At 48.8% G+C, this 10491-nt stretch overlaps 1 protein-coding gene across 1 annotated transcript; it reads right to left on the bottom strand.

Annotated features, from left to right (window-relative positions):
• Positions 1-4821: 4821 nt before the first annotated feature.
• On the bottom strand, positions 4822-6155 carry LOC135398446 (zinc finger MYM-type protein 1-like). Its single transcript, XM_064629848.1, has 2 exons — positions 5990-6155; positions 4822-5843 (listed from the first exon to the last, which is right to left on the bottom strand). Exons 1-2 carry the CDS (start codon positions 6153-6155, stop codon positions 4822-4824), a joined length of 1188 nt encoding a protein of 395 aa, XP_064485918.1.
• Between the last annotated feature and the right edge of the window lie 4336 nt (positions 6156-10491).

Below are 10491 nucleotides of genomic sequence, written 5' to 3'. Positions count from 1 at the left end.
CACATAAACATGACGTTACAGGGTCCACGCGTTCTTGTTCGCTGGTCAGTGGGGGTCAGCGCCCTGTCCCTTTGCCGCGGTAAGCCAGTTTCCCAGGAGAATTGGGGATAGAAGGAGCGGCCGAATCATGACCGAGCCAGGAGAAAGGCTTTTTCAGAGCCCCGGACAGCCGAGTAGCAGACGACAGCTTAGGCGTCAGCGCGACGTCACAGGCAAATCACAGGCTGGTACTGCTCTCCACCACCGTTGCGCACACCGGTCCCTTTTTGCGGCGTACTTTAAATTCAATTTCTGCGATAATTATGATACTGTGGCGTGAATTACTTCTCATGGCGCATCTTACTGGCCTAATTAATAGTTTTATAGGAAGAAAGCAGGGTATTAAAAATGACTTCTGTGCTACTTTAAACTGCAGCTTTTCGATGTGCTCAATCTGTATACTTCACACTTGTGCGTAACGCGTTACTTGTAATCAATTACATTTTTTAGTAATTTTTCGAGCAATCTATTACTCAGTAATTGGTTATATTTCCGGCAGAGTGAACGTGATAGCTGACGCGGGCAGGGAATGAGTGTATGCCATTCTCTAGCTCTTCCATGTCCGTATTTGTACGAGTAATTTCGGCGTCCGGCGGAGACCAACATATTTCAAGTCTTGTCAAATGTCTGAAACACTGCCAGTCAGCACCGGCGTGCTCAAAAAGTATCTTCTTCAATTCTATGCAGGTTTGCTCGCGGGTTTTGGCCATCGCGGTTTCTGCCTATCGCGGTTTTGCCTGTCGCTATCTTTGGACGTCGCCTTTTTTGCTTGCCGCTGTTTTTGACCCTCGCGGTTTTTACCTGTCGCGGTTTTTGCTAATCGCGGTTTTTGAAAATCGCGGTTGTTGACTCGCGATTTTGTCTGTCGCGGTTTTTGACTCGCGATTTTTGCCGGTCACCTCGCGCTCCCTATCCGCGATCCAGCCAAGCTAAAGCTTTGTTCAAGCTAAAGCCCGTCCCACTAGCAACATGTGCGACATCAAAAGGTTATAGAGCTACGGATTGCTGCTCATATTGCGATCCACAGTTCCTTCCTAACAGCGGACCATGTAACGCCCATGATCAAGGACTGCTTCAGCGATTCGGCGATGGCTTCTGGGATGACCCTGTGCCGTACGAAATGTGCAGCTTTGATAACAAAGGTACTGGGACCAACCTTCAAAGAACTACTTTTAGTCGACATGAAGGGTTCGAAGTATTCTCTTATTCTCGACGAAAGCACGGACGTGTCCTGCGCAAAAGGACTTGCGGTGGTGTCTCGGTACTTTTCCAGTGCGCGAAACGAATTCAGCACAGCATTTCTTGGGCTTGTCCCAGTGTGAGACGCATCCGCCGCCGGATTGTTTTCAAGTCTCAAGCAGTTCCTTCATTCTTGCAACGTATCTCTTGATGACTGCGTCGACATTGGGACAGACGGTGCAAGTGTTATGTGCGAACAAAACAACAGCTTGTACTCGCACATGAAAGCGGAAAATAATAGCCTGGTGCTCGTGAAGTGCATGTGCCACTCGTTACAGTTGGCGTGCAGTGAGGCCATAGTAGTACTGCCCTCTCAGCTGGACTTCCTTGTGAGAGAAACTTTCAACTGGTTTACGCATTCGTCGAAGAGGCAACAGACATACAAAGCCATGTATGCAGCCATCAATGACGGGTCCATCCCACATAAGCTCATTGGGGTGAGCGCAACGCGATGGCTCAGCATCGCGAGGGCTTTGCGTACGATTCTAGCGCAGTGGCTGGAACTCAAAACGTTCTTTGATGCTACCAAGACAGATGAGCGGTGCTACACCGCGCGTCTGTTGTCGGACATGTACAAGGACGACGTGAACGAGTTATACATAAAGTTCGTTAGCCCCATCGTCACTGATTTTGAAACGATAAACAAAATGTTCGAAGCGGAAAACCCTGATCCGTGTAGACTGTATGAGGACCTTCTACTGTTTGTGCAGAGCTTGATGCGAAGAGTTGTGATGCCATCCTTCGCGTCACCCGGATGCAACTGGGAAGCCCATATTTTACACGTCAGAGCGTGCAACTTTGGGACAGCATATTCCGGCAGTCACTGGAAACAGCACAAAATCTTGGCGGCGAGGAGAAAACTGTCATAATGGAACGTTGTCGGCAATTTTTGGTGGCGGCCATCAAAGCCGTCTTGAAACGCGTCCCGTCAAACATGGATGTAATGGGGAACCTCAAGCTGCTACACTTTGACAGCATACCGAAGAAGAACTTCGGCGACATTTATGAAGCCTTCAAGCAGTTTATTTCGTCATGCGATCTTGCTCCCATCGAGTCGGAGTTCAACCTCCTGCAAACAAACATAGGAGAACTACGAAAAAGCACAGCAGAAGCAAGCACTTCTGAATTCTGGATCACCGTGGCCAATGCCAAGAATAGTGTCGGGGAGAAGAAATTTCCCAAACTCTCCAGCCTCGCTTTGAAGCTCCTGAGCCTACCAATGTCAAATGCGCCGCAGTTGAAAGGGTGTTTTCGGAAGTTGCTCTGACGAAGAGAGATCTCAGGAACCGGATGACCCACGACACACTTGGGAACACGCTGCATGTGAGGTTTGGAATACGCAGAGCTGGCAAATGTTGCACTGATTTCGTGCCCACTAATGCATTTCTTGAAAGGTTTAGAAGCGATATAATGTATGAGTGAAAAAATAAATGCGAAATACACATAAAGCTCCTTTCCCGTCACGAAATCTCGTTTGGCTATTTTTTGGCTATTTTTATGTTCCTTTTTTTTAAGTTGGCTACGTTTGGGCTACTTTTTTTCCTGGCTTTGGCGGGCTTAGGCTTCGGCATCTGGTAACCCACCCTGCAACACTACCAGTGTAGTGTAACATGTTCTCTCAAGCATATTATGCACTCAAAATATATTTGCCGCTGGGTAAAATGCAAGTGTGTTCGACTGAACCTCGGAAGAGCGATCAAACAACCTTCTTCCAGTGCTCGTTTCGGGCAAAAAAACACTTGCTTGCCTCACCGTCGGTGAGGCAAGCAAGTGTTTTTTTCGCCCAAAACGAGCACTGGAAGAAGGTTGTTTGATCGCTCTTCCGAGTTTAGACTCTAGGGGTTAGAGGCTAGACTCTCATTTTACCCAGCGGCAAATATATTTTGAGTGCATAATATGCTTGAGAGAACATGTTACACTACACTGGTAGTGTTGCAGGGTGTATGCTATAAAAGGTCAGTCACATTTTCGGGCAAGAAGTGATACCTCCTTGATGCTATACCTCTATCACGAAAAGACTTCCTCTGCCTCAAAGTGAATAATTTATGCTAGAGGAACCTACGGAACGATTGTGGTTACCTAGCACTGTAACAAAATAAATATGACCATGCAAACTTTCACCTCCATCCATCGGTACTGCGCATAGGAAACACATGAAGACGAAAGTTTCCGTGGCCGCCCAGGTGAAAAAATAAAGTGGAATCCCAAGTGGGATATAGTGGAACCACTTGAACAACAAAGTGGGTCAAAGTGGAACCAATTTGTCAGCAAAGTGGTTTAAGGTGGAACCACTTTGTCAGCAAAGTGGTTTAAGGTGGAACCACTTGGTCAGCAATGTGGTTTGAAATGGAACCATTATCTTGCCAATGTGGAAGTCACAGTGGGTTAGACAGAGCCGTTGTGGGCTAAACTGGAACCACTTGGTCAGCAAAGTGGTTCGAAATAGAACCATTTTCTGGCTAAATTGTGTTCACTCCGATGTCAAAGTGGGTTTGGCCAGAGCCTTGTGGGTTAAACTGTAACCACTTTGAAAGTCAGAGTGGGTTAGATAAGATCCGCTTGGGGTATCACATGAGGAACACTAAACACGAAAGGAAAGGCAATCCAATCCAATCCATGTCTGCGTATCATTTGAACGATTTCAAAGTTGCGTCGGTTGGATAGAGCAGAGCTACTGAAACTGTCCAGCATTATATTCCAAGTTCAGCGTGCTTCAGGCGCATATAGGAGGTGAAACTCAATGCCTCGCCTCGCCACGAAACCGCCATCGCCGCTGATATCACCCGATTGCAAGTTGCAACAGAACAGGCGTTCCACGGTGCTCGCTCGCATGGCTCGGATAAAGAACAAAGGAGAATGTGATTTCTGCGTCGTGAGCTGCTTCTGCTCATAGGCGTAGCACGCCAATTTTCCCGGGGGGGGGGGGGGGGCGAGCCTGGCACTCGGGCGGGGACGGGAGGAGTCCAGCGGTGCCCGAGCCGGAAACGAAGTGACGAACATGTGCAACGTGTAATATTTATTGTGTGGTTGCCAAATTCTCGGCTGGTACATGATGGCAGGTGCGTACCGGCACATTGGATGGTAGGAAGCAGACACGAGTATCAGCGAACGACGACATGTCTTTAGAAGCCGCGAAAAAATAGCATTCTTCTAGCCAACAATTTGAAACGTGTTTTCCCTAGGAGTTGTTCGTTTGATAAACTCGTTTGCTACAGCGTTCAAGTCGCCATCACGAGCTAGCTCTTTGTGGCAATGAAGCAAGGCAATATGATTTAGCCGGGCTTGTCCCATTGTGGAACGCAAGTAAGTTTTGAGCCGCCGTAGGCACGAGAAGGACCTTTCTGATGTGCAAGACGTCACAGGTATGGTCAATACAATTCGAAGAAGTTGAACAACTTCTGGAAGTATCGTCCTCAGTGGTTCACCTTCCTTTCCTGAGAGCAGCTCTTTTACGTCCTGAAACGAAGTAAGGCTTACGGAACGCTGCTTCGCAATGTCCAACAGCATATCTCGATGAAGCTGAAGGCGACCTGCATCAAGATCTCATTTATAGAATTCGCACAGATAAGCGCTGTCAGTTTCTCCCATCAAGAACTTTTCGACTTTCGTCACGTGGTCCCACATTCCGGCAGGAAACCGAGTGCACAGAGACGCATGAACCGTGTCAATTACCATGTAGAACCTCTGTCGATAATAGGCTTCCGAGGATCTAAACTCGTGTGCTTGAGATCCTTCGTCGTAACGACGTGGTGCTTGTCGCTGCCTTATCGGAAGGCTGGGGCTCCCAGTTTTGAGCTCCTCAGCCGTGGCTTTCACCGTGCTCCAAAAGCCAGGGAATTTGTCGCGGAGTTCAGCTACACATTCTTTAACGGCCTTCACTATTTGCTCTGCATGCCCAAACTGCAAGCTCTTCTTCTGCAGAGCAGAATTTGCGCTCTCCAATCTCTCAAACACCAGGATCATCAGCCTGAGCATGAAATATGAATCAAATTTTCCGAGCGCTTTTGCATAGCCACTGGCTTTTGCTCCTGTGTCATTCTTTTCATCCGATGACAGAGCGAAAAGGAACTGCACCAACTCAGAGTAGTTACTTGACACTGACCGCAGTGAGGATGCCTTTAGCGTCCACCGGGTTTTACAGAATTGTCTGAGGGCCGGTGTCCCCTCCTTCTGGAACTGTTCGAACCAGCTGAGGCGCTTTGGAGATGTTTTCAAAAAATTTACCAAGTCGGCGAACAAGCTGACAAAGTCTCGACACACATCAATTTGCTTACACAAGTCTTGCAACACTAGGTTGAGAGTGTGCGCAAGGCAGTGTACATACATCGCTCTTGGTTCGATATCCTGAACTAGGGCTTGAAGTCCACCGCTTTTGCCGGACACATTTGCAGCCCCGTCGTAGCATTGTCCGCGGCAGTTCTCAATTTGAAGATTCAGTCGACACAACACGTCTTTCAGAATTGAGAAGAGGGTGCTTGCTCTCGTATCGGCCGTCACGTAAAATCCAATAAAGACTTCTTCCACTTCAAGACCCTCTTGAACCTGAGGCAAAAGGATATCTGCTCCTGCGTGCTAATATCAGAGGTCTCGTCAGCAATCACCGCGTAAAACAACGCGTCCTGCACTTCTCTGATTAGGGAACGGAGCATGCTGTGGGTAATGAGTTGAAGCATCTCATTTTGCAAGTCCGGCGAAATCCACTTACACCTACTTTTGTTGAGCCATGCACCGAGACCTGCCACATCCGCTTCCCGCAACATAAGAAGCTGCCTCAAGTTACCTTCGTCCTCATCGTGACCGCGAAGTGAGAGCCCTTGACGTGCCAGAAAGCGACCAGACGACAGAACTGCCAACAGAGCTTGACGACTTTGCTTCATTTGGCTGAGCTTCGATTCAGAGAGCGCAGTCGCTACGTTAGCTCCTGTGCTTGCAGTTCTCAGCGCCGTGGAAGCTTCACGATGAAGCGCTGACTTCTCATGACTCCGGAATCGTTGAAGAGCTTTCTTCCAATTCTCGAAACCTCGTTCAACGAATGCAGCGTATGAGTCTTTGTCTCGCGATGTGCATGGAAGCGGGATTTTTTGTCCCTGGCAGTGACGCAAATGGCACAGTACACCTTACCAATTTCAGCGTTGTAGGAAAGCCATCCGTAGGTGGATTCCCAACTCTTAAGGTAGCCCCGCCCGCCGCTGCCTTTGCTGGATGATGGCTCGTTCTTCTCATGACTTCCTCCAATGGTAAGTTTTCCAGATGGCGGGGATGGCCCGTCTCCTGCAACATCTGCTGAGCTTGCACCAGTGGACTTACCAGCAGCAAACTGGGTGTTCACGTCACTATCGAGTGGTGAAACACTGACGGTGTGTGGATCTTGCGAGCTGGCGGTTTCGGGCGCATCAGTATTGAGGCTAAATCTAGGCTTTTTAATGACATACTTGTCCATTCTGCATGTCGTGTTGACGGACCCTTCTTCTAGAACAACGTGTCGAACAGAAATGGTCGTCGCGTCTGCCGGGCAGCGTCGCGCGAGCATGCAAGGTCACTAGCAGACGCGGCGCATGCCTTCACTGGTTGCTCGCATGGCAACGGCGGGGGGGCTCCCGGCTCTGGAAGCGTTTAGGTTAAGCTCACGCCGCTGGCAAAGGAAAGGTGGAGGCTTCTTGAACTCACAGCCCGGGGGGGGGCTCTGCCCCCCCCCCCCATAGATCAGCCCGGGGGGGGCACGAGCCCCACTGCCCCCCCGTTTTCTACGCTTATGCTTCTGCTACTTTCAGTCTCGATTCTGTTGACTTCGCTTCTTGGAAGGGTAAGCCAGTGGACCAACTTGCAGTTCGAACATGACTAATATGTGACTGAACTTTTCCTTGAACATTTCAGATTTGGCTTTCTTCTTCTGCTGCACTTCCAATATTGGATCTCGAAATGTCCCGAGATTCATATCGTACCTGATCATCTTAAGAAACGCGGACTGCAGCTCGTCATATTGTCTGTCCATTGTGCGATACCTTGTGACATTTAAACATGTGTATACGTGTGAAACATTTCCCGACACTGTGCGCGAGATGTTTTCCATTATTGTGTCAACCTGGACGCCACTTTCAAGGTATGTATTTTTGTAATAAAATAGTGTGTTGCTCAATACCTCATTGTGTGTGTGTGTGTTTTATCACGGTCCCTTGATAGCTTTCTGGTCATGCAGCTCCGTCAAAAAGTTGGCCTAGGGACAACGGGAGCCGCGTGGTGGCGCCGCGATCGGAACGCGGTAGAATCTCCCGCTCGGGCCAGTCATGGGAACGGCAGATGCAGTGTTGTTTTTGCGCTTTTCCAGACATCCTACGAGAAAATTATTTGTTGCAATGGGTTTCCTGCTACATTGCAGCAACTATAATCGAATAATCGTTTTCTGTTCGGCATTATTTTATGCGGAAAGCTGCTGCCGACCACTTCGAGTGGCACGGATGTATTGTCGCGAGTCTCCTATCTTCAAACCCTCAGCCGGAGATTCTAGCGCAGTTTATGTGCATAGGGCACGGTGGTAAGGTGATCTGTACTTTACTTAGCGGTAAGGTGATCTGTACTTTACTTACTTTTATCAAGGGACCGTGGTTTTATGCACGTCGCGAATGTGTGAGACTGTTTCAGTTTGGACTTCGCTGGCGGCATGATTCCCTTGTCCATGCCAGGTTGGAAGCTTGAAATGAGAACAGACAATGTTTGACGGTTGTCTGGTCTCGTTCGTACGTGGCGAAGGCGCATCGTATCGCATGTGTACCTCATGCACGAAACGGTATGTGCGCGGTACTAAATATTTTATCACGTTAGCCGTACCTCTTGAATCATAGAAAGAAGAAGATAATGTACCTGGGGCCGGATTCACAAAGAGCTCGTGCGACGGAATCTGTCGTAACCACTGATCTCTATGTTGAATTCCAATGGCAGAGTCGGAGCAAGTGGCACACTCCGCAGTGGAGCGGCTTGATCTGGCCTAGAGCAAGTGGTCCGAATCTGCGACTGGAACACTTGCGCACAACTTGGAGTTTAGCCCTGGCCAATCTTCCTTGGTGGATGGTGGCCAGAGACGGAGGAAGAAGAAGATTGTACTCATGTTCCCATACAACGCCATGTTTACCAACATCAAGGTTCTCCTAATCTCCTAACGTTGCCCTGGTGATGTCTGGCTTATTGCTTTCTTCAAGAAAGAAAATTGCTAACGTACGACGCGAAATACTAGTCACGGCGAGGACGCGTCGGGAAGCGGCCATGTTACCGAAGCAGAGACAGGAAATAGGAAGCACGAGCGACAAGTGACACGTCACGTAGAGTTCCGATTGAATCTGCCTATTTTGGCGGATCAGTCTGGGTTGCTCCCTGGAGCGACCTTGGCTCGAAAGCCGCTCCCAAGCTCCCATTGGAAGACTCCAGAACTGTTCCCAATCTGTCAATGGAACAGACTTGCTCTCGGCAGAGCAACAAAACTTGCTCTGGAAGCGCTCCGAATCTGCCATTGGAATTCAACAATATAAGGCTGGATCGCGCATGGGAGAGGGGCTGGAGGAGGAGGAGGGAGGGGGAGTGTCGTTGGGAGGAACCGAGAGGTCTGCCTGCCTGATTAGGCGGCATGTTTCTCGGGAAGGGAAAGGTGGTGGAGAGGAGGAGAGGAAAGGGTGAAGTGGAAGACCGAGCGGAATCCGCTCGGGGGGAGGATAGCTGCGTCCATGGGCCGACTTCAGGGGAACTGTGCCGGCATACGCCTATTACACATCTGAGGGAAACCCAGGAAAAACCCCAGACGGCACAGCCGGCCCGCGGATTCGAACCGCGGACCTCCCAGTCTCCAAGCGCACGCGTTACCCACCGGAGCTGGTGGGGGAGAGGGGCTCGTGGGGGAGAGGCGTGCATTCGGGCCGCCATGTTGGGAGGCCCTAAAACGCAGTGTGCGCCCATAGAAAACAATGGGAGGCAACGGAGATTGTGAGTATTTATTGCGCTGCAGGCGTTGATCGTTGTTTGTCATCACACAATTTTGTAAAGTGCCAGTATACTGATGTATCCTAACAGTGTTTCACAGGTGTCCTGTCGTTCGATTCTTAATTACGTTATGTTTTGCATTCCGAAACTAGACCGTCACGGCAGTGCAGCGCTGGGGATTGTACTACAGTACGTTTCCCAGCCAATATTTCAATAAGAAACGATGTGAGGTTAACAACAGCCATGTATGTAATATCCCGTGCTGCGTTCTGGACAAAAATTGTTTCATAAAGAACGGTCCGGGATGATATATACTCGCATGGCAGAAAGAGATCGTACTGTAGAATCACAGCCGTTGTCTCAGTCGTGTATGGGTTTAGTATGATTTACAGTCAACCCTCGATTTATGAACACCCTCGGTTCCCCGAAAAATCGTTCATAAATCGAGGGATTCATAAATCGAAAATTCAGTTAACTGAGTACTATCGAGCAAACGGAACAGTATTTCCGAGTTGGGATTGTGTTTATAATGCCATATATTGTGTAATTTTGCTTTTGACCATGCCTTCTGCTGTATCAATCTTACAAAGAACAGACGTTAGCGCATTCACACTCTGTTTATTATGCAATGCTAAATTGTTTAATTTTGCTTGCACCATGCCTTCCGCTGTGTCAATCTTGGAAAGAAGAGATGTCACCACATTCGCACTGGACTGGTCTTGGATTTCCTCCGGGATTTTTAACCTCCGTTTATTAATCTCCGGGTGACAGCGACCACCTTTTTCATCAACTGAGGTCAGGAACACTCGGTCGCACCTTGTGCGAGCCCGGAAAACCCGTTTGTTCCGATTTCGAGGGGTTGAGAACCGAGGGTGCAATACCCGGAAAACGTTTTGTCCGTTCATGCGTCATTCATAAGACCACGGAATTATCCCTTTGAAGGTTTCTGTTGACCTCGGAACGATTCGTTCATAAATTGAGGGCAAGAACGCTGTGCAACTCCTAGTTGGTTCCCAGAAATTCCGTTCATTATTCGAATATCGAGGTTCATAAAACGAGGGGAAAATGAATGGAAAAAGTTTGGTTCCCCGTGCTCGTGTTCATAAAACGAGGGAATTCATAAATCGAAGGTTCATAAATCGAGGGTTGACTGTACATCAAGCATCGCCGCAGAAACGGTCTTTTAGTAAACGACAGCGGTGCTTTGCCTCGCAAATATGGACACACCGAAGCTGCCCTAAATACTTC

Source organism: Ornithodoros turicata, chromosome 6 (assembly GCF_037126465.1).
Source record: "Ornithodoros turicata isolate Travis chromosome 6, ASM3712646v1, whole genome shotgun sequence".
Lineage (NCBI taxonomy): Eukaryota > Metazoa > Arthropoda > Arachnida > Ixodida > Argasidae > Ornithodoros > Ornithodoros turicata.
The sequence above is the reverse complement of the archived record's forward strand: the minus strand, read 5'-3'. Positions and strand labels throughout refer to the sequence as shown.